Genomic DNA, 24,781 nt, shown 5'->3' on the forward strand with positions numbered 1-24,781 from the left:
GAATAAATACTCCGTATTTCACAAGTTCTTATGTTTGAAGTACACTAGTATAATAATTACTTTAGTTACAAGTGCTTCAACTCTGTAATCTGTATACAGGTATACAGTATAATATAATAGCATATCATACATTTGAAAACCTACCCTGAAAAGAGATTGATTGAACCTTTATTATTTTTTTTATTACAGTAGAAGATTGAGTAACCTATAACAAATATTTTTATTGATGCTGCCTGTACAAGTCAAAATCCAATAGATAGTTTCACTTTCACTTCCATGAACCAAGATTTTCTTAGCATGACCGAACATGATGAATACGCACCACCAATCTGACGGGAATTATGGTTGAGACATCTTATGCTCATAGGTTCTCTTGGCATCTTCAATGTTGGTCCGGAGCTCCACATACATTTTCACAGAACGCTCGGCAAAGTTACAAACCTGACTTAGAAAGATGACTAAACTTGATCTAAAATGATCATATCCTGTATTCCATTCCTCGTAGGCATTGTGAGGTGTTAGCATCTCAAGTTCCGGATTATCCCTCTCACGGGCCTTTTTTCCATGGGCTTTCTCTTGTCGTGGTATGAAGCGGGATACTTCGGCTGCTAACCCCTTTATTGTGTCTGCCACTTCCTTTGCGGGTAACTCCTTGAGTAAGTCGAGCCAAGCGCCACAAGTAGTGTAAATGGGAGGGCCAGCATTCCTCACCCTTAACTGTAGAGGAGCGGTGGGCCACCTTCTCTTTTTTGACAATTTCTCTTGAACCGACACACATTTGTGCAGCCAGTCATTGATGGCCTGAATATAGGTTTTGAGAGCATTACTCCATTTTGTGAAACTTATTGATAAGTGGCTAAGTTCATCTTCAAGGGTAACAGTTATATGCCGTCGTGACTCTGATTGAAGGAAGAGTTTAGCATTGCCATTGCTGAATGAAATCGTAATAATGTGCACTTGTAGCTTGTGGCACTCAAACATCACTTCCCACATTCGCTGCAATCTGTGACAGAAGACAAACCACATGTTTAATCACGATGTTTCTGATCATGTTAAAAGGTTTTGGAGGGACAAAGGAGCGTTACTTCCAATGACCAAACTCGTTCTTTACGTGTTCCTTATTAGGCTTTTCACACGTTCCTTACGTTTCCTTTTTAGGTTTGTTTAAGACATCACAGTTCCTACTCTACTCTTAATTCCACGTTCCCCTCTTCATCGATCTCCTTTTTCCACCATCACCATCACCATCACCCTTACCCGGCTTAGCCAGCTAATACCCACCACGATCACCTCCTAGCGGCCGCTGCCAAAAGCACCTACCACACAACCGGAATTTGTCCCCCTTTTTTTCCACTTCAAAGAAGAATTACTATTTTTGTCCTAAGGTGTTAAATATTGATATTTCATCTCCTACTCCTGAATTCTTATGTAAATACGGATGTACAGGGCCTTCTTTGAGTGGAAAGAGTATAAATTTTCAGATTCAGAAAAAAAAAAAAACCAATATAACAAAATGACCTCTTTTTCAACAGATAAAGGCATAATTATGCTTGGATAAAGGGTAGGAACATGATAAGCTTACCCGTCAATCAATTCCTCAAGCTGTGGCTGTAACTCCTGGTCCCGCATTTCTTCGATTTTCCTCGAGATTGAGTCAATCCTATGAATTGCAATTCGTATCCTTGAGTGCAAATCCTTGACAATAGCACGGGTCTTGTCAATCCTTTGTTGACTTTCACACCTAGATTCTTGCTCTCTCAGAAGCTTACATTTCACATCATAATCTTTTCTAACTAGCTGGCTAGCCTGAATAAAAGAATGTTCCAAATGAGAAGCATCCACAACTCCACAAGCACAAAACACCGATTCAATCATTAAGTCCAAGTATACTTATTAAGTCCAAGTGGCTTGATGAAATGATAATTACCCACACGTGATAATTCCGGATTAGAAATTATGAGTGGAGTAACTATTTTAATTTAAAGCAATACCCAAAATTTTACAAAATGCTTAACTGCACTCCAACATACTCAGCAGAACGAAACTCTCAAATTTGATAACTGCAGATCCTCACTACCTACCTCAATATTGCAAATTTTATTGAGAAACCATAAAACGTCAATTAAACAAAAATTAATGTACAAAATAGCCTTAGACCCCTTCTCATGGTCGTAGCCCCAATCCATTTGTACCAAAGAAACACGCATAAACAGGCATGACTGTGAAGATTAGAGATATGCATAAACAGCTCTAGGAAAATCAATACCTTAACTTCATCGTACAATTTTTTCTCCCATGCAAACAGCCTATCTAAAGTTGAAGCGTGACTTCCAGAAATCTTGTAGAAATTCTCAAATAGATCACCTGTACTCTCAACATCATCTCTTGAATTTGAACCAAGAGGGTTTCTAGAGGATGATGAACGGAATGATGCAGCTCGATGCCATGTTAAGTACTTTACTGAGGCTTGAGCAGGCTCTGTTTAAGCATAGATATACAGCACGACAATAGTTACGAGGGAGTCCAAAATTTAATATTCTGTTACATTTTGAACATAATGGACTAATTTAGTTTTTTTTCTTGAAATCCTTTTTGGTTAGAGGTCAAATATAATCAAGCTACCTACCATGTAAGGAAAATGTAGCGTATACTCGACTACTCCTAACTGAATACAAAGATGATGATAGGTAGTATATTTCATTCCCACAGACTTTTAGAGTTTCCCCTCACAAAATTTGAAAAGTGGGAAGAAAAAAAAAACGGAGTATATAACAAGATCAATCAGTGCAAAATAGTTCTCGTGAAGGTTATCTTAATCAAATTTCATGGGGTCGAGAAACGCAAAATCCAGGCTTTAATGGAGCTGTCCTCTGCCATTTGCAGCTGCCTGCTGCATCGTATTGGCGTCTGACAGTTTAACACTTCTCCATATTTTCGGAGCTTATTCATCCCGTTGATTCTCTTTAGGTTAGGTAGTTTTCCTAGATTCTTTGTCAGCTAAAGATGTGATCCCACATTCAACAAAAATGGAATAGTGACTCCTAATCATCTACCGCCTAGTTTCTTTCTAATGGTATCTTGTTTACAATAAGAACATATATACTCCTCTGTCCCAATGAATCCCTTTACGTTTGCTTTTTACACTAAACCAACGTATGAAACAAATGTACAAAGTTACCCCTTACTTTTCTCTTCTATTTTTTTAGGGCTCACTTGCACATGGGTTATCTAAGATCTTTTTAGTAATGTTACAAGGGAAAAACATGCCAAAGAAGGAAACATAAATAACTGACTGAGACAGAGGGAGTATACTTGAAAAAGAAAAAGAAAACTTCACCAATGAAAGCAATCAGTCAACAGTTTATGGTTGGTTATAGAAAAACACTCACCTTCTTGAACATGGCTTGGATCTTCTCCGCATGAGAAACAAGCCTTCAGTAGACTAGACGTAGTAGATCCACCGGCTGCAATCAAAAGTGGTTGTTTAAAAATTCATAAGAAAGTATGAGAGCTTCACGTCCCCAACATTCCACTATGATACACTATAACCTACCAGGTCAAAAAAGGGAAAAAGCTGGGGCGTTGGATGTGACCGACTGGCCTGTGGGGATCGATAGTCAAAGGTAAGAACCATATTGGTTCAGAAGTTATTCGTAAGTACCCACCTCAAGTCAATTTACAGTTTCAACTAAGGCTCTAAGAGCAGAAAAGTATGGATCCAAACCACCTTTATCTTGTTACAAACTCAAATTTTCCTCACTGGAAAGGGGAAAAAGTGCATCTTTTTGAAATTTAAACATACGAACGCAAGTCACATTCCTTTTTTCGTTTCATTACTAAGAAGAAACACTTATGTATGTGTGTTTTATGTCTTAAAAGTAATTTAACCCTTTGGCCGTTGCAAAAGAAAGAAAGAAAGAAAATTCTAGGTAAACCATCTTCACAATATCAAAATTGAATACCAATCTCTGAGCAGAGAGCCAAAAAAAGAAAAACTACCGCAGGTAGCTGATGCTTTAGCCTCCTGTCTTTGGAGATTCTTAAGATATTTTGCAGCAGTCAACAAAATATATACTATAAATTTTTTTTTTTTTTTTTTTTTTTTTTAATATGATTGTAGATTAATAAAGGAGGAAATGGCCTTACAGTCATGGCCAGGCAATAATGGCCGAAAATGCAACTTGTTGGCTTCTAACATTCTCGGCACTTCTCTTCCAGATTCAGAGGCCTTTACAAATAGATGCTCGACATCTCTCACACTCGAGAAGAAGTCTTTGGGGGCTATCTTATGCTCAACATCAACATCGTTCGATGTTGTCGCCTTAGAATTGGTAGTAACTGTCTCCTCTGATGCTTTTGTTTTCAAAGGGGAAAGTTTAGGTGATCTGACCTTCTCATCATTGAGTAACTCAGTTTCACATTCCGTGCTTGCTGCAGTAGGCACCGTTGAAGCATCTGTCTCTACATGACTTTCTTCACGGTTAAGATTTTTAAAACTACGAACCAATGTATCGGACGAGGGGTCATCAAAATCATCCTCAGACTCAGAGTCCAGACTTCGCGGAGAAGAAATTTTATCTTCGTCTCCCAATTCAGGGATGTCCTCATCTTCTTTGGTGTGATTGGGCCCATCATCGTTCCTAAAGGCATAGTCTCCTTCTCTTTGCTCATGAGTTGATAAATGATTGTCAATTGGATGGAACAGGCCAAAATAATCCCACGGCGGTGTTTCAGGTTGGTGGATAGGAGTTTCTGATTGGTGGCTAAGGGTTTCAGGTGGACGGAATGGAGTATCAGATGGGGATGGTTCTGCTCGTTCATGGAATCGAGGAGTGGTGTTTTGCGACACATTTAAGGAAGTTACGGTCCCAGTGACTGCAGTCGGAGGCCTTTCCTCCACCTTTCGAGTGAAGGTGCCTTTGAATTTCATGTGATGAATCTGAAAGCGTCCGGAAGTAGGAGGAGACGGAGAAGGGGACAGATGCTCATTCAGGTCGACATTTTGTGATGCCGATGGTGATGAAAAAGAAAAACGTGAATATGACTTTTCAGTCAAAGCAAGTGGTTCAGGAGTAGCACTAGTGGAGGTATACAGAGAAGATTCAACTGGGGCATCAGGTTGCACAAATTTCCTAAGTGCTGTGCCCGTACTTTTCAGAGAATGGATATATGCAATATGAGCTGCAGCTAGCGCGCACCTCCCATCAAGTGCTTGTCGAACAAACTTCTTCCTTTCACGGCAAAGCTGAAGGGCCTTATCATCCTCTAATTTAGAGCTTGCTGCCCCCATACCCACAGACTTCTTTCCCAAACAAACCTCTCATAAAAATACAACCAGGTTGAAATCTTCAGCCTGTAGAATGGGAGCAAGCCAGACAATGTATCGTTAATTACCACAACGTGGGAACGAGAATTCGTTTTAACAATGACAATGTTCCTCACAAAGGTTTGTTTAGGTATAAAACTATAATAAGCTAATGTACATATAAGATCGAGATTAAACTATTAATAACATCAGCCCGGTTACATACAACCCTGGCCTTTAAGGCATTCACTGCCGAACATCGATTCAATAGAGCCAAGAATCCCAAGGATCTCATGCATATCTAGAAAGTTATCAAGTGGTAAGATTACAAAAATGGGCGAAATAACGACAGTTAAAAAACCGAGTAAAAGTGGCAGGTTATCTATCATGCTACAAACAAGAGAATTTTTGAGTACAGCACTGTGCTATACCGTTATACACAAAATAACACTGAGTTGAACGGATCTCATGTGGTAACACAAAATCTCACTTTAGACGACACTATCCGTCTAAAGTTACATACGGGTCAAATACGTGACTACTTATATAATAAGACAAACAACAAATGAGATGTTGGGGTTACTATTCATGCAAAAATGAAATTATTTGACCCGTCTACATCTTTAGATGGATATACCCGTCTACACTGAGACTAATTGGGTAAAATCTCATAAGAAGGAAACCCCAGAGGAAAAGAACCCATGGACACCGGAAATTCTGTATCTATCCGGTAAAGCCGACGTACCGCGATGGGAATTACTTTTTTTTGTGCATTGTATCCAAACAGCAATCAAAACCCCGGAATTAATTTTCCGGGGTTCGACACTGGATACACACAATTACGATCAAAATCAATCAACTCTAGAATACAAACAAAAAAAGAGTATTCCCTAGTTATCTTGAGCAAAATATCTAAATTGATGATCACCAACCCATTAATTTGACTTGAACAGATGAGAATATGCATAAAAACAGCAAATTAGGGTGAAATTGTTAGATTATTGAAAATTGGATTCAAAAAAAATGAAAATTTTGGTAAAATTCCAATCAAGTTGCCACAAATGAAGAATTCACATAATTCGAGTATGGAAACGCTACCTAATACTACATATATACAATTCCAGTGAATATGAAACAAATCAGAATAAAATTGAATTGGAAAAGGATAGCATGTAATTGTACCTGAACAAAAATAATAGAAGAAGAGTTGAATTGATAGAATAGCAAAGATGGGATCTTTTTTTAGTGAATTGATGGTAAATCTGAGATGGAAGAATACAATACCCAATTGAGTTGAAACTTGAAAGGTGTGCAGAATTAAAGTAGAATCAGCATAGAATTCAGAGAAAGAATAAATACCCAGATGAGGAGTTAATTAATTAATTAAGTAGTAGTAGTACTAAAAAGGAAGGGTAACGACATCTCGTCTTTAAGAGGGGTGTGTTACGACGGTGGTGAGTCGGAATTAAGTAGTACTGTAGACTGTAGTATTAAATGGTGTGATTGTGTATGTGGGTGATGAAGTAGGAATATGAGGATCAGAAACGAAGTGGGCAGATGCAGATTGCATGCAGGAATGCAAACAAAACGGAAAAAGGAAGCACATTTGGAAAGGATGTATCCCAACAGTTTTGTGGGGCTATTAACGTATGCTGCTGACTCACACCGCATTATTATTTTCTTTCTACCTAAACGTCTTAGATCTCTATTGTCTACCTTGTCCAGTTTGTAAAGCCACCCTTACTTTTTGCACAAATTCTTATTTCAGACCGTCATATTCGTCTGAAATTATCAGACGGATATCATTTCCTCTCACAAAAAACCTATTTAGGGTATGAGTGGGAAAGCACATGGGGTGTCCCACCACCCATGTGCTTTTCACTTGTGAGAGGTCTTATTGTGGTCTGAAATAAGGCGGTTTGAAGCAAGACCGACTGTACTTTTTGTATATTTGTGGGCTCTGTTCTTTTGGATTGAATCGGATTTGAACTCAGCTAAACTAAATTTGTAACATCTGAACTAAATTTATAGGATTTGAATTGAACTGAGCTGAACTTATATGATCTCAACTGAACTTAATAGTATCTGAACTTTTCTGAACTGAGCTTATAGAATCTGAACTAAACTTAAATTGAGTAACTTTAGGTTCAAAAGAACCGGGCCCTATCTATTCGTCTTCAACTCCATCACTTAAGATATTAGAAATCGTTTTAATCAACTTTATACATTGATCAATCAAAGCATAATGCATAGATGACATAAATACTAGAGATACAAATTTGTACCCTTAGATATTTTATGATGACTTTTGATGATGTAGATCGATCGAGTCTGAGATATCTGATATTCCGATATCTGCAAATATGGATATCCGGATTTCAACATCTAGATCCAATCAGGTTTTAATACAAAATAGAGTCTCACAGAGATATTTCAGTATTTTCATTTCGCACCTTTTCTTCGCCGCTAAAAAAAATGATCCGTCTACTTAATACATACTTCCTCCATTATCTTTTATCTTTCCATTTCAATAAAATAATGTTCGGCAGAGATGTCTCCACAAACCAGGGTTTGATAGTTTGGTGTGGAACTCACCCTTTAAACAAAAACCCGTTACAAGCACTCAACAAACCGTCATAACGTCTGTTTGTACGTATATATGCTCTGTGTATTCCCGAGTCAATCACGTGTCTAAATAAACCAAATATTGTCGAATCTTCTATAAAATCCATTTTCAATTTTAAAAAAATTCGTTTTGAAAAAGAAAGACCTTTTGTAAAACCGAATAATGTCCAATTTATTGTAAATGAAAAATCGTTACAAAATTTCCATTTACAAAAAACAAAAAATCAATTTAAAAAAAAATCGAAATTTTTTCTATTAAATGAAAAATAATTTTTGAAAACTTTTCAAATAAATAATATGTAAATATATTCTAGCCCGGCGCCTCTGCTACAGTCTAAAAGGACAAAATTTTCTCCTATGACCCGACCCATGTCCGGACCAAGCCCGATTTTGAACAACTCTAGTAAGATTGGGGGGGAGGGGGTTGTTATAACGGTTAAACAACAAATTGTTATGTGAAATTTAAGCAATTTAGTAATAATGGATAGAAATAGCGTTAACCATATAATTTGGATTGCATAAATATATTAAATAACATACGTATTATTCAAAATGCGTGTAAATTACAATTCGAAAAAGTTAATCCTAATAACCAACGTGTCCGAATGTCTTGCAAAGTTGCCACACTTCATCATTTTTACCCCAAGCTGCTCGTGCTTGTTTCTTCTGAAGATGCAAGTATACTATCGTCACTTCTGTTAGAAGATCGTGACAATCCTCTCCGGTGTTTAACAAAGCGCTACAACATTCTGTTGAAACAGTTTTTCCGTTAGAAAATATATATTTAGATATGGTATCTCCACAATTGCCTAAAGTAGTTGCACATTTTTGGAATTCGTCGGATGCTGTGGGGCTTGGTGCAGAAGCAGATTCAATAGCAAAACCATATTCCGCCATGATAAATAATGGAATTAATAGTAGAGCCATAGTGATTGGTTTTGAATCATTAATGAAAAGTTAATTTAATTATTTGTATTTTTAGTGCTAATAATGTTTAGTGCAAAAAAAAGAAAAGAAATATAAAACAAATATATGGTGTGTAGTAATTGGAGAACAAATGAATTCATCGTGCTAATTTATATTCGAAGTTTCACATTTAACGTTTTGTTTTAAGATATATTAAACATACATTGTAGTTATTAATATTTATCTAAAGTTAATTTATGTTCATTAGTAATAACGATTAGTTTGTTTCATTACTGTGGACAAGGCCCTCGGGAACTGCGTCCGAGGGATCCACACCTGACATAATCGACTCGAGGTTCTTTCGAATCGAATTAAGACATATTAGAGTCGCCACCAAGTTTTTTGGGAACTTGGAACCGTTCAAGTCAACTTTACACCTTTCATCGAAAAGCATAAAGCCAATCGACTACGAGTGATTAAAGATAAAGACTTGTACCCTATATCACTCGATTTGAATGACTCTCGTAATCCCATGGTATTTAGACGGATCCACAAACCATAGATCTTGAGTAAGGGGTGAGGGTACGTGTTGGGAAGCCCATAAGGACACCCAACCCCGCCCGTCGATAACGGCCTCTACTAAGTCAAGTGTCGGATTTCAAACAAGGTCATAGCTACTGCGATGTATGAAATGCAAACGTTGTTTTAAACCCTAACATGTGAAGTTTCTATGTTGATTTAGATGCAACTATACTAACTTCGTCAAAGTTGTAATTTAGCATGTGGGTTGATTGATCTAACAACATACAAATAAAGCAAACAAGGCTTAAGGGGGAATGGGGGAGCCGTTGGGATCTACCTATTACAAACCAGGCATTTCATGCCGACGCAACAATAAATAAATTACAACTCGATCTAATTACAATTGCTATAAACAAAACAATACACGACGCAAAACACACGGCCTAATGGCCTTGAAAACCGTGCACATGAGGGTGGCCCACGGCTCACACGACCCACGGTCCTTGGGCCACTCCTCGTAGTGTGTGCTCGCGCTTAATCTTATTGAATTGGACATATGGCCACGCACCAAAGCATGCATTAGCATAAACCGGGCCATGTTGCTTTAAACAACATGCGGTTTACTACGCTCCTACAAGCATTGGGGAACAACCGTCTAACCAACAAGACTAAGGTTTTTAGAAATCATTTGACTCGATAAAAGAAAACAAACTTTGAAATATTACAACTCGATAAACCAACAATAAATTACAAACAATGAAACAACGAGAAAACAAACGATATATGAACAAAACGAGAAAGGTGAAGGAAACGGCCACCACACGGCCCTAACCAACGGCCAAGACACGGCTAAGACAGAGCCAACCTAGTTCCTAAGTTAGATTCATTGATTAGATCGAATGATTGCGAAAAGGAATCGAAAACAAGTTAGAAAACGAATTAAAAACGATGTCGATTGATTGTCGCGTTATGGTGCATTCTACACGGCCTAAAGGGTCTAATTAAGTCAAATATCATAAGATTAACGCTTACTCGTCGAGTGTTAATAGGAAGGTGCTAATCACGCACTCCTATGCTAGCGAGAAATCAAGTGACAAGAAAGATGCATTCAATTATTTACAGAATCGTTAATTGATTTTTAAAGCTACGTCAAAGCCGCCTATTGTGTCTAATTAGATTATTAAATTGACTTAAAGTCATCTAATTACGTCATAGGTTAACAACCAGAGGTTAAACTAACATACAACGGGTCCTAGGGTCCTTCGATTTGGCCGAAACAGTAAAGGGGTCGAAAGCGATGAAAGTTAGACAACTCGTTTTAATTATGCCCTACCTTGAACACGAGGATATGTAAATGAGACGGGGTGTGTACGACCGACAGAAGGAGCGGTTTCTTTTCCCATCTCAAGTCAACGCGGGTGTTCATGGTGGTACTTTAACTCATACTCGGACTAACTAGTTTCATAGTTAATTTAGAACGAACGATAAACAAACGAAAAACAAACAAAAACAAGCTATAAAAAAAGCATAAAAAAACGAAATAAAAAAGGGAAGAGAAGGGGATTTGATGCACCCTCAACCTACATGTATCGTTGACACCGTCTTGGGTCGTAATCGAAGGTAGGTTTTATCTCGAGAGGCCGTCGTCGACGAAGAACAAAGCACACGCGCGTTTTGGAAAGTTTCTGGACAGCAGTTTTAAAACAGTGATATCTCCCTCGTTTCACGACGAAAATTCGATCCGAAAGATGTTTTGAAAACTAGAAAGAGAGGAGAACAAGGATCTTAAAGCAACCCCTGCTCGATTTGGGTTATTGGGCACGAAAAACGAGCACAAACAGAACTGGACAGACAAGAAGAAACCGCGAAAACAGAGTGTTAATTCACTCTGTTTTTCGAGGGATTTCGTGTACTCTCAAGGGCAATTTGGCTCGTGATTCTTTATCTAATGTGTGTATGGATGTTGTATGGTTAATTAGGAACAAGAAACTCGAATTTTTATGGTGTTTTGATGGAGGAACGAGATGATTTTCGAAGGAGACACACAAACAGTTTCAGTTTGTGTGTCGGTTTTGTGTAGGGTTTTTGGAGGATGTTTAGGGTTTGTTTCTGAGGTTTAAAGCTTGTGGGTGATGGTTGGATGTATGGAGAACTTAGAGGCCTGAATGTATGGTGAAGGGGTGGTATTTATAAGGGTTTAAAATAGGTTAAAAGGGAGTAAGGAGCAGTCGGGCTCATTGAACATGGCTGCTGTCCATCGGTTTTGGGAGGGGTTTCTAGGGTTCGTTTTGGGGGATTTCTTGGTGATCAAGCTAGGATAATATGGGTAGGATACTAGGGTATGGGTTAGGGTTAATGGGTACGGGTCTTGGTAGTGTTTGAAGTGGGTTTTGGGCTCGGGAATTGGCTTGCAAAACAGGGGAGGGTTTGCGGTTTATGCGGGCTGCTTGGGGTTGGTTTTGAACGAGATTTTGGGCTGCTTGTGAGGGGGTTCGAACATGGGTTGATGGGTAGAGGCTTAGGTGGGTTAGTGTACTCGAGATTCGTGCCAATTCGCAAAGGAAACGGGCTTAAAAACGGAGCTAAAAACGAGCTCAAAAACGAGTGTCCAAAACGAATTCTTCGCTTTTAAAAATCGATTTTTCAAATCAAATAATAAATTGAAATAAATGACTTTTCAAATCAAATATATTCATAAAATGATTTTTCAAATCAAATATTTATTTTATTTTCAATAAAACAAACTCGGGAAAATAAATTCAAAATAAAATAAAATAAATTGAATTTACCTAAAAAACCATAATTTAAATATCATTTAAATCGACAAAATGAACTCATTAAAAAAACACTAATTCAAAAAAATCATTTAAATTAATAAAATGAAATCACTTAAAAAACATTAATTCAAATATCATTTAAATTAATAAAATACTTCATCGACGACGCCATTCTACATCGTAAAACGAGCTCCAAATAATGACAATGACAACTAAAGAATACATGTGTCCTATCATCATCGGGTGTTTGTCGGGTTCTCTATAAATTCCAATATCGACGGATACGGGTATCTACAGAGCCCCCACTTTGACTGAGGCTTGGACAAGGCGAAAGTCAAAGTATACCCCAGGTCCCTTTCGACCTGAGGATTCTTCGGGTCGTTTATAGTCCATTAGACTTGCGTATATAAGCTCACTTGACCATAAGAAGAGATCATACCTGAAACTTCGTCGGGGATTAACTCTTCCTTCTATTGCGTCGAATTATCTTCGTTGGTCATCGACCCATGAATTGCATAAATGGTGGGTTGAGCCTTATCCTTAGGCGCCTACGTATCCGTTTCTGACGGAATCAAACCCGCGTCGTAGTTCGGCAGCTGCTGACACATGCCCAAAGTTTATCATCTGCTGGCATTTGTCCAAAATTCATCATCTGTTGACATTTGCCCAAAATTTATCATCTGCTGGCGCTTGTCCGAATGGGACGGGACTTTCCGAGGAGGTTGCCGCCGCTTTCATCATTTGCTTTCAGCTACGGAATTCTTCCATTTCATACTCTTGTATTGAATTGAATTCTTGGTGGATATCATCCTTTACATCTTGATAATGGTCTCTGAAGCCAACGGCTTCAGAGCCCGATTCTAATGGCTCTAAAGTCGAAGACTTTAGAGCCCCGATTGAAGCATATCCTGCTATATTTGAAACATAGAAAATGTACAAGCGATAATCATCACATAAGCACATTTGGATCATCGATCTTGAAATTGGATCATTTGAAATACTGGGTCATCGACCCGAAAATTGAATTTGGAAATTTTGAATAATTGGGCCATCGACCCGAAAATTGAATTTGAAAGGCGGGTCATCGACCCAAATTTTGAAATTGTTGACAACTTTGAATTTGAAATGAATCACTTGGATGTTGGGTCGTTGACCCAAAAAGTTTTTGAAATTTTGAAATTTTGAAATGTTGAAGCTTTTGATTGATGGGTGAGCATGAAATGCGACTCAGACATACTATATGATTCGTGAACGTGGGCGTAGCCCGCTACCGCAAAACAAAAAGAGAAAACAAAACCGTAAGTGTGCACGGGTTTTAGTTCAAGTATTGACTTGCTGGGGGTAAAAATGTAAATTAGCTGCCCGGCGCTCCCCAAAACGCGATAGATGTGCTAAAATCCGATGTATCATGCCAAAGACTGGTGTGAGCTGGGGCGGGCCTAAGAGGCGCGCGACCCAAGGCCCTCACGGCTCAAAAAACGGCACCCTAGGAGTGTCCTCCTAGGTGTTTCCTTCCCTTATACTTTCTATATATAAGGAAGCGTTGTCTTCGCCAAATTTATTCTCGCCTTTTCCCCCAAACTGGTGCAAATAACATAAATCATTATGAATAATCTAGTTAGTGCTATGCGAGCATGGGAGACCGACTTTACTAGCGCAGAGAGGCAAGAATTAAAGACCGTTCACTTGGCGCAATTACTTCCCTTACGCCAGATCCCCCTTCAACTCGCGTTGTTGGAGCACCGCCTTAGCTACCGGGATCCTTTGAACCATGTCTTTGCTTTTCCCGAGGGTGAGATCTGCCCTCTTCCCGAAGAGTTTTCTGCCCTTGGAGGATGGGATCGAGGCCGCACGGCTATACCTAAATTTCATTCGGGGTGGCGTGGAACCTATCTAGACCGCCTTGGCCTTTCCAGACGGAGTCCGAGGGAATAGTGACCGGTGACGAAGTCAACCTTCTTGCTATTCATAGGAGGTTTTGTATCTTGCGGAGAGTAAGATTGCCCAAAGACATCTTTGTCGCGGGCCTTTGGATTGATCATGTTACACCTTTATGTCTTCGAAGGTAGAATGAACAAGACAACTTGTGTAGGGCAAGCGAAGCTCTTGTCCATTGTGTCCCAGATGGAGATGGGACATAACCCTTCCTGGATTATTCTCGCTGAAACCCTTCGAGGTTTAGATGCTAAGAAGATGAACCCTGCTGCTGATTGGTCGGGATGCTCCCGTCTTTTGCAGGTAACACAATCTACTCTCTTGATTAATTTTCCTTTTACCACAATTCTTGTGTTATTGCCACGCTTTTGTTGCATTCTGCCACGATTTTGTCACGATTTTGCTGCATTCTGCCACGATTTTCCGCATTCTCGCCACGATTTTCTTTGTATTTTGCCACGATTCTGTCACAAATCCGTTTTTCCTTCTTCTTTTTTTTTTTTTTTTTTTTTTTTTTTTTTTTTTTTTTTCGTTTTTTTTTTTTTTTTTTTTTTTTTTTTTTTTTCTTTTTTTTTTTTTTCTTATTCGTCCTTTTTTTTCTTTTTTTTCGTCTTTTTTTTCGTCTCTTTCATGTTTTTTTCTTCTTCTTTTTTCTTTTTCAGGTGTGGCTTTGCGAGAGATTTTGGCTTTTCGCCCCGCCGCGTGAGCCCAACTCGTATCTCGCTCGTATGCTGACTATGCGTGCCAAACGGTATGAAGACGGGCATCAAAATGATCTTGCCTATTGGCGAAACAAACTGACAGAAGGGGAAGGTCGCCCTCTGTGCTGGGTCATGCCTTGGCTTCGCCTCAAATCCTTTACTATCCTTAGGAAGATGACAAAACCAGGACGTTTGCAGACTCTCGGGTTTAGAGAGGTCTATCCACATTTACCCGACCGCGTCGCGCGTCGGATGGGCATGACAAATGATTCCCAAGTGTGAGGTCGTTTCGGGACGAGCAAGAGAGCGAATTCCTCTATATGTGATGATTGGCTCCAGAGGTGGCACCAAAGGCGTCTTTGGTACGTATCTGCGCGCCCTCAGACTATCTGGGTATCCCCGTCTTATACTAAATGGCTTAAAGAGAAGACCGACTCAGGTAAGGATTTGTGTAGGAAAGATGAGCTCGTCGACATCAAATATTATGACAAAAGCGAAACTTGATCGGGACTTCTTTGTTAACGATCTTTCGTCTACATCCGGACTGAAGCTAGGGTCGAGAAGACTTCTAAGACCGACTCACGGGCGACGGGTGTGTGGGAACGGTTGGGTTCAAAGGCACACCGGGCTCACCTTGGAAGGAAGACTTGGTCCTCGCTTGAGTGTAAAAGATAGGCTGGGCCCTCGGGAAGAAATGACGATTCCTCCCAAGAAGCGTGCTAGACAGAACACAACTACCCCTCCCCCACAGGAGCCTCGGTCACGTGACCCAAAAGGCAAGGGGAAAAAGAAGATGTAGGAGCCTTCGACTCCAAATATATTATTTGATACTACTACTTATTATCTGTTGCTAGTTGTTTTTTCTCTTTTTTTGAAGGATGTAATGGACATCGCCCGATCTTTGATAGGACTTACTATCTATTAAAAATTCCAGTTTCTGCATAAAATTTCATTTTATTCAAAAAGGGTCGGTTGTACTCTTTTAAAGAGCTGCCTACGTATCTGTTATCAACAGAATCAAACCGAGCTCGTAGTTCCACAAAACAAATGCGCTACAATCATCGATTTATAACGCACAAAAAAAATGAAGCAAAAGTGCGCGGCCTAGACTCGCTCACGAGCACGCAATTCAAAATTTTATTTTATGACATTGAGAGTGAGTTCTACGGATAGTATTTCTTTGATTGATCCAAGTTCGTCGGATTCGCAAAATCATTTCCATCTAGATCCGTCGCCTAACCGCCCCTCCCGATAATATCTTCTTTACTGTAAGGACCGGCCCAGTTCGGCTTGAATTTTCCCCTCGGGTCAATTGGTAGTAAAGCGCGAACGGACTTTAGAACTAAATCCCCATCTTTTATTCCTCGAGGTTTCACCTTTTTGTTAAATGCCCTTTGTATCCTTTTTCGATAAAGTTGAACATGGTGTAATGCATTTAACCGTCGCTCGTCGAGCATGACCAAAGAATCATATCGGCTTGCTGACGATCACCAGGGACGACTTTCTAGCAGGATCCTCAAAGAAGGTACCTCTAATTCGATAGGCTGAACCGCTTCCATCCCATATGTTAAATAGAACGGAGTTGCTCCAGTGGCTGTGCGAATAGACGTTCTGTATCCCCATAGTGCGAACGGTATCTTTTCCGGCCACTCGCGGTAATTGTCGATCATTTTTCGAGAATCACGGTGATTGTCTTGTTGGCGGCTTCTCTTGCACCATTTGTTTGAGGTCGATACGGTGATGACTTGTGGTGTTTGATTTTATACTTTTCAAGTATTATGGCAGTTTCGGCACTGGAAGTGAGTGCCGTGATCGCTAATGAGCTCGTGCGGCACCCCATATCTGCAAATGATTTCATTCTGAATGAACTTTGCTACCTGCTTTGCTTGTAGAACTTTGTATGATTTCACTTCTACCCACTTCGTGAAGTAGTCGATGGCTACTAACATGAAACAATGCCCACCTGTTCCAGATGGGTTAACCTTTCCAATAATGTCGATTCCCCATGTTGAGAAAGGCCATGGTGATGTCAAAGTGTATAATAGTGATGGCGGCACATCTTTGTATGTTTGCGAAGATTTGGCAATTGTGGCAATGTTTGACATATTGGCGACAATCTGTCTCCATCGTTGTCCAGTAATACCCTAATCTCATGATCTTACGAACCAGCATATGGGCATTCATGTGTGGGCCACATTCCCCGTCATGGACTTCTTCCATGACTCTTTTCGCATGATCGGTGAGTCTATGCATCGCAGAAGGACATTTTGCGCGGTCTTCTTGTACAATTGTCCGTCATTGGTTCTAACGAACTGGGCGGCTAGCATTCGAATAGCGCGCTTTCCGCGGTTATCCATGTCGGGTGGATACTCTCCTGATTCCTTGAATTTCAGAATAGCATGATACCAAGGTTCGGCCTCGGTTTCCTCTGTGTCGCCGATTACATTAACATAAGCAGGTGATGATCTTCGTTCGACACATATCGGCATAGTATCCATATGATCAGGTATGTTGATCAGGGCAGCTAGCTTTGATAATGCATCAGCAAACTGGTTTTCATCTCTGGGGAGGTGCACGTACTTGACATCGACGAACAACTTTTCTAGTTCTTCGATTTTCGCTTGGTATGGAGCCAAGCTATCACTTCGGGTTTTCCACGTCCCGGCCACTTGGTTGATTACTAGTGACGAGTCCCCATGTACTACAAGCTTTTTGATGCCTAACTCGAGAGCACTGTGCAATCCGAGTAGGCATGCTTCATATTCAGCCGCGTTATTAGTGACGTTAAAGTCCAACTTGATCGAAATAGGAACATGTTCACCTTCCGGTGAAATGAGTAGAACTCCTATCCCGTAACCCCTGTAGTTCGATGCTCCGTCGAAATAGAGGTCCCACGTATCATTGTCTATGTGAACAATATCTTCGTCGGGAAACGACCATGTATCCACAACCTCAGTTTCTTCTATCGGATTATCTGCCAGGAAGTCTGCAACCGCCCTTCCCTTTATCACTTTCAGCGGTACATATTTCAGGTCGAACTCGGAAAGCATTAAAGTCCACCTCGACACTCTGCGTTCGTAACCGGTTTTTCAAACAAGTATTTGATTGGGTCCATCTTCGAGTGGATGCAGACACTATGACTGAGCATGTAGTGCCGTAACTTCTTCGTCGCCCATACTAAAGCCAAACATGTCTTTTCGAGTTGAGTATACTTGATTTCGTACTCCAAGAACTTTTTACTAATGTAGTAAATCGCTCTTTCTTCTTTATCGATTTGTTTGCGCCCAAAGATTGCCCCCATTGCGGTATCCGTAACTGTAAGATACAACAAAAGTGGTAACCCAGCCGTTGGCGGGCTAAGCACGGGAGGGGAAGATAGTATTTCTTTGATCTTATCGAACGCAGCTTGACAGTGATCATCCCATACGACGTGTTCCCCGACCTTCAATTTCTTGAAAATTGGCTCGCATATCATAGTTAGCCTTGCCACGAACCGACTTATATATTGGATTCTTCCCAGGAAACCTCGAATTTCCTTCTCGGTTTTCGGGTGAGGCATTTCCATTATAGCCTTTATTTTCGATGGGTCCACCTCGATGCCACGGTGGCTAACGATGTGACCCAATAGTTTGCCGGATGTGACTCCGAATGCGCATTTTTGTGGATTCAACCTCATGTTATACTTGCGCAATCGTTCGAAGAATTTGCGTAGTGTACCAAGGTGGCCATCACGCTCTTTTGACTTGACAATCATGTCGTCGACATAAACCTCGACCTCCTTGTGCATCAAATCGTGTAACAAAGTTGTCGCGGTCCTTTGATATGTGGCCCCTGCGTTTATCAACCCGAAAGGCATTACTGTGTAGCAATAGGTTCCCCATTGCGTTCTGAACGCAGTCTTATGCATATCTTCTTTCGCCATCTTGATTTGATTATAACCGGCGTATCCATCCATAAAGGATAGTAACGCGTGTTTCGCCGTGTTGTCAACCAGGATGTCGATGTGAGGTAATGGGAAATCGTCCTTCGGACTTGCCTTGTTTAAATCCCGGAAGTCCACACAAACCCGAACTTTACCATCTTTCTTAGGCACTGGAACGACGTTAGCCACCCAGTCCGAGTATTCTGACACTTTGATGAACCCAGCTTTGAGTTGCTTGTCGATTTCTTCTTTGACCTTTAGGGACCAATCTGTATGCATTTTGCGCAGCCTTTGCTTGATGGCTTATACCCCAGTTGATTGGGATCCTGTGCTCCGCTATTTCCCTATCAATGCCTGGCATGTCTTTGTAGGACCATGCGAAAACATCTTTGAACTCATGCAACAGATCAATGAATCCCTGTCTCTCGGTGGGGCTTAAAGTAGTTCCTATTTTAAGCTCCTGTGGTTCTAAGGTTGTACCTATATTGATAGTTTCAGTATCTTCGATGATCGAAGTTTTCTGCTCGTACTCTTCCAACCCTTTTATCAACTGTAGAGGTGGTTCTACTTCTTCTTCTTCTTCTTCTTCGACCAACTGTTCATCCTCGACCTCAGTCTCAATGTCATTATTAAAACAATCATTTTCAAAAATTGAATTGCAATGTAAGTAAGACAAGTCGTAAGCAAACTGGTTCATATTATTATTGATTTGAAATTTCGCGAAATGCGCTAACATTTGAGCCAACTGATCAGAACTCAGCGGCGAGATAGGGGTATTCGGGACAGGCCCCGGAATACCACCATTAGGAAAAGGTGCATAGGAAGGAAAAGCTAGGGGAGGGGTATTTTCAACACCTGACTCCTTAGACTCAATCTTAGGACCTATCTCAGACTCAGACTCCGACTCAGACTCAGACTCAGAATCGGTAATATCACTTGGCTTGAACATCTCTCCTTCTCCCGTTGTCAACTTGAAAAGAAGTCCTTTGTTGTCAGTCCACTTGATTGTTTTCCGCCATCCCGTGTTGGTCCTAAGAGGATCCACATCGGTGATGAGGGTAGATGGGTCGAACCGCTCGCTTTCTCGGGATCATGCTTACCAAATCTTCGTTTGGTATTGGGGATTTCTTCTCTTCACCGAAAAGGAGACCCATGGCTTTCTTGTCATTTATTGGGTCCGACTTGGTTTCTATTGGCATCACGGTCAGAATGTCTTCAGGGATGTAGTAGCAATCTTGGAATACTTCGATTCCTGGGACCATAAGGTTCTTCTTTGGGTCCAAGATGGGTTCGGGGAAGTCCATGCAAGGGAGTTCTTCCCCAGCTCTCACGAAGTGACCGTTTAGAGTTAGGTGATACGGTCCCATTTTAATATCTCGGTCTTCGATCGTTCTTCCCCTCTTTTCCCGTAGATCTTTCTCAGTGGGCTCATATCCAAGCCCGAAAGTTACTCCTTTGGCCACGGGCGGTTTCAACTTAAAAACCTCCTCCTTTCTAGGATACAAAGAGAAACCGAAGTACTTCCCAGTTTTGAGGATCACTTCACAAACATGACTTCCCGTATATAGTTCCATATTTTCGGAGTTGGCTCGATCATATTGACAATCTCGAAACCGCATGCGTCATTGGTAGCTTCGACCCTTACTTTGGAAGTAATGTCTCCTCCTGCCACGATGGTGGCGTGGCGTCAATGGTGACGGTTTTGCCATTGAGTGGGACCTTGATTTTTCGATGCAGCGTTGATGTTACGGCCTTCGCGGCATGGATCCAGGGCCTTCCCAACAATAAGTTGAAGGATGAGCATATGTCAATCACTTGGCAACTTATTTTCTTTTCCACTTGCCCAGTCTGTACTACCAGGTCGACAAGTCCACTCACTCGACGCACAGTGCCGTCGAATGCCCGAACTGTCTGCGTGGTAGGGATGAAGTCATTCTTCTCCAAGCCCAGAATATGCGCCGTTTTCGAGGGGAGTACGTTGATGCCGATCCGTCGTCAACTAAGGTCATAGGGATATGCTTGTTGAGACACACGGTAGCAATATAGAGGGCCAGGTTATGTCGAGGCCCGAACGGCGGCAGATCTTCGTCGGAAAATGTCACACCGTTGGTAATCTGAGGCCGATTCTGGGCGATGTGAGTGACCATGTCCGCAGGAGTAGTATTTGACGACACGGTCATGTTCATCAAAGCTTGCAACAAAGCTTGACGATGCTCGAAAGAGCTCAAGATAAGTTGCCATATAGATACGTCGGCCTTAGTCTTTTGGAGTTGCTTGATGAGGGAAGCCTCGGAGGTCGACCCTTCACCAAGAACTTCGACCACTGCCGGCTCCTTTTGAGGTGCCTTACTCGGGATATCTTTAGCTTTCTCCACACGATATGGGCGCCCGGATCTAGTCAAATGGTTTGACTCTAGGGCATCTTGCCTCACCTTTAAGATTTCTTCTTGGGTGTGAGGAATTGTCGCACCTTTGACGAGGTAAACATCATCCTCGTCATCGGCCCAAACGCCATTGATTTCATTGCTGCTTCGGAGTATGTAAGGAGTACAATCGACAACAAAATCCCCGAATGTAATCTCGTTTCTCGAGCTTGGTAGGAATTTGGAGCAATCCACGAATATTCTTCCGACGAAAACCCCTTTCAGACGACATGGGCGAATCAAGTGAGAGTAATCGACACTATCTTTGGTAGAGACAAAGTTAGTGTGGTCACCAAATGGATTGGTGACGTTGTTGGGCTTTATGGCCGGGATTGGGAGCGTTCCGTTCTCAATCATATCTTGAATTTCGTGCTTTAGTCTAAAGCACCTTTCGATGATCGTGTCCCTTCCCTTGATGAAAGGCACGGTGAGGCATTCGGTTTGTACCATTTGCCTTGTTGATCGCCAGGAGGGTCCGGAGTTGGACCAATGGGCTTCAACTTTCCTTGGGCCATGAGCCTTTGGAGAGCATAGGCGTAAGTGCACCCGATATCAGTGAATACCCTCGGAGCCTGGCGCGGAGGCCTTTTTGACTGTCCATCTAGGAGATTGACAGTTTCAACAAAGTGGGCCGCTGTGGGCGCTTTTGCTTTTGATGATGAAGCCCCTTGGTATCCCTTTAGCTTCTCGGCTTCGGTAATTCGGACATCGTCCTCTATCTTTATCCCGATCCTTATCAATTCTTTGAAAGAACCGAAATTCTGGTATTTCAGAGCATTACGGTAAACAGGTCGTAGATTCTTTACGAACTTATCCACCATTTCAACTTCGTCGGGCTTCTTAGCTAACTTCATGCTTTCAGCGCGCCATCTTGCGAGGAATTCAGTAAAGCCCTCTTTCTCCTTTTGTGTCATAACCTCCAAGGTTCTTATGTTGGTTTGAATCTCAACATTGTCAGCATAGTGCTTACAGAACTCCACCGTAATATCTTCGAAAGTGGGGAAGTTCTTGAGGTCAAGATTGTAGAACCAAGCCTTTGGGTGTTCACCCAGAGATTGGGCGAAGATTTCAGAGAGCATATCAGCAGGTACTCCCTTCAGTGCTAAGTACCCTTTATAGGCCTTAACATGGTGGACTGGATCTTCGGTGCCCTTGAACTTTGGGATGTCAGTGAGTACCATGTTCGTGGGCAACTTATCCTGAACTGGGGCATAGGCCCTAGCATTCTCATAGTGAATGTTCTTCCCTTGGGAGAGCTTCAAACGGTCCTCGATGAACTTGAACCGTTTCTCCAAATCAGTCAGAGGTGGAGTAGATGAAGAGGAATCTTCAACCAACTTAGACTCGATCACATCCATTCGGGTCATCATGAGGTTCACGGCCTCCGTGAGCTTGTTGATAGCATCTTCCATTGCTTGACGTCGGGTTTTGGGCGGCCTTTCTACAAGAAAACCCCGTACTGAGTCAATATTTAAAGTAAGAGCCCCTGCACACTTAAGGACACGACCCCAACTTGACTCAAACAAAGACTCGACTTGAGATTGATTAACCAAAGGTTCGACTCACGGTTTGATTTAGACATCGGTTCATTTTAGACTCGACAAAACGACATGACTCAAACTGTCATAACTCGATTCTAAACTGGACTTGGTGTGACCAAACCCGTGATTGGGCTAACATAGCCCGTGGGTTCGCGTGAAACGTCCATAAGGGCCTAGCACGGACGTTTTTGTGGACTATTCTAGATCAAAAGGTCGACCAACATGACTCAAAGCCCAAGAGGTGAGTTTGGGTGACCCAACAAGGTCGTGTTCTAGACCCTTAAAATGAAACATACCCGGCCTAACATGGCCATGACCCGGACACGACTTGACGCATTTCATGCTTGGTTGAGGTTCGAGAAACATCTTGGATTGATTTTGAAAAACGAAGGATTGATTTGAAAATGAGATTTGAAATGGGCGACATCATGCGGCTATAAAAGCTCAATTTGGGCCGAAATTCTAGTCCTATTTGGGCAGCATTCCGCGTTTTGAAAATCATGCTAGGTTTGAAAGTAAGTTGTTCAAAAGTTCGGTTTTGAAAAGGACTTGGAATTTTCGAAAAAAAAAGACTCGGGAAAACATATTGCACATTGTCATTCTCATGCTATAAGGATGTATGCTCCTAGACATCTCTAAGTCTCGGCAAGTCTTCTACAAGAAGGTCTATGCCCTCCATCCTTTGCGGTCTTATAAAGCGAGGTGTCTTAAGGTAAAGTACCTAGAAGATCGTCCCCATTCCCAAGAACCACGCGAGGCGAAGTGGAAGCGAGCAATGTGCAGCTTCCTGGCATAGTGGGACGTCGCCCCCCACGCATCACGAAGAAACGCTGGGACGGCCCGGGCAAGTCCTTAAGGGTTTATGCATGAATCGTAGCACTATGAGTAATGTTTTACTTTCCAACACTTTCTTTTCAAGTTTCACCTCGGAGGAAAAGACCCTAGAAACACGGTGTAACTAGTCCTCTTTTCCCAGTGAGTCGCCAAAGCGTGGACAAGGCCCTCGGAAGCTGCGTCCGAGGGATCCACACTGACATAATCGACTCGAGGTTCTTTCGAATCGAATTAAGACATATTAGAGTCGCCACCAAGTTTTTGGGAACTTGGAACCGTTCAAGTCAACTTTACACCTTTCATCGAAAAGCATAAAGCCAATCGACTACGAGTGATTAAAGATAAAGACTTGTACCCTATATCACTCGATTTGAATGACTCTCGTAATCCCATGGTATTTAGACGGATCCACAAACCATAGATCTTGAGTAAGGGGTGAGGGTACGTGTTGGGAAGCCCATAAGGACACCCAACCCCGCCCGTCGATAACGGCCTCTACTAAGTCAAGTGTCGGATTTCAAACAAGGTCATAGCTACTGCGATGTATGAAATGCAAACGTTGTTTTAAACCCTAACATGTGAAGTTTCTATGTTGATTTAGATGCAACTATACTAACTTCGTCAAAGTTGTAATTTAGCATGTGGGTTGATTGATCTAACAACATACAAATAAAACAAACAAGGCTTAAGGGGGAATGGGGGAGCCGTTGGGATCTACCTATTACAAACCAGGCATTTCATGCCGACGCAACAATAAATAAATTACAACTCGATCTAATTACAATTGCTATAAACAAAACAATACACGACGCAAAACACACGGCCTAATGGCCTTGAAAACCGTGCACATGAGGGTGGCCCACGGCTCACACGACCCACGGTCCTTGGGCCACTCCTCGTAGTGTGTGCTCGCGCTTAATCTTATTGAATTGGACATATGGCCACGCACCAAAGCATGCATTAGCATAAACCGGGCCATGTTGCTTTAAACAACATGCGGTTTACTACGCTCCTACAAGCATTGGGGAACAACCGTCTAACCAACAAGACTAAGGTTTTTAGAAATCATTTGACTCGATAAAAGAAAACAAACTTTGAAATATTACAACTCGATAAACCAACAATAAATTACAAACAATGAAACAACGAGAAAACAAACGATATATGAACAAAACGAGAAAGGTGAAGGAAACGGCCACCACACGGCCCTAACCAACGGCCAAGACACGGCTAAGACAGAGCCAACCTAGTTCCTAAGTTAGATTCATTGATTAGATCGAATGATTGCGA

At 41.4% G+C, this 24,781-nt stretch overlaps 1 protein-coding gene across 2 annotated transcripts; it reads right to left on the minus strand.

The window, feature by feature from the left end:
* Positions 1 to 167: 167 nt before the first annotated feature.
* LOC141637998 (uncharacterized) lies at positions 168 to 6,928 on the minus strand. 2 transcript variants are annotated; one of them, XM_074447450.1, is made up of 7 exons: positions 6,665 to 6,928; positions 6,488 to 6,567; positions 4,147 to 5,353; positions 3,390 to 3,464; positions 2,267 to 2,478; positions 1,583 to 1,806; positions 168 to 1,003 (listed from the first exon to the last, which is right to left on the minus strand). In XM_074447450.1, exons 3-7 carry the CDS (start codon positions 5,288 to 5,290, stop codon positions 340 to 342), a joined length of 2,319 nt encoding a protein of 772 aa, XP_074303551.1. In that variant the 5' UTR covers positions 5,291 to 5,353; positions 6,488 to 6,567; positions 6,665 to 6,928; the 3' UTR covers positions 168 to 339. The 2 variants fall into 2 exon arrangements, with proteins under 2 accessions (XP_074303551.1, XP_074303552.1); XM_074447451.1 differs by lacking the exon at positions 6,488 to 6,567 and having other exon boundaries at positions 6,590 to 6,894.
* Between the last annotated feature and the right edge of the window lie 17,853 nt (positions 6,929 to 24,781).

The sequence above is a fragment of the Silene latifolia genome, unplaced genomic scaffold, assembly GCF_048544455.1.
Source record: "Silene latifolia isolate original U9 population unplaced genomic scaffold, ASM4854445v1 scaffold_159, whole genome shotgun sequence".
In the NCBI taxonomy this organism is placed as follows: domain Eukaryota; kingdom Viridiplantae; phylum Streptophyta; class Magnoliopsida; order Caryophyllales; family Caryophyllaceae; genus Silene; species Silene latifolia.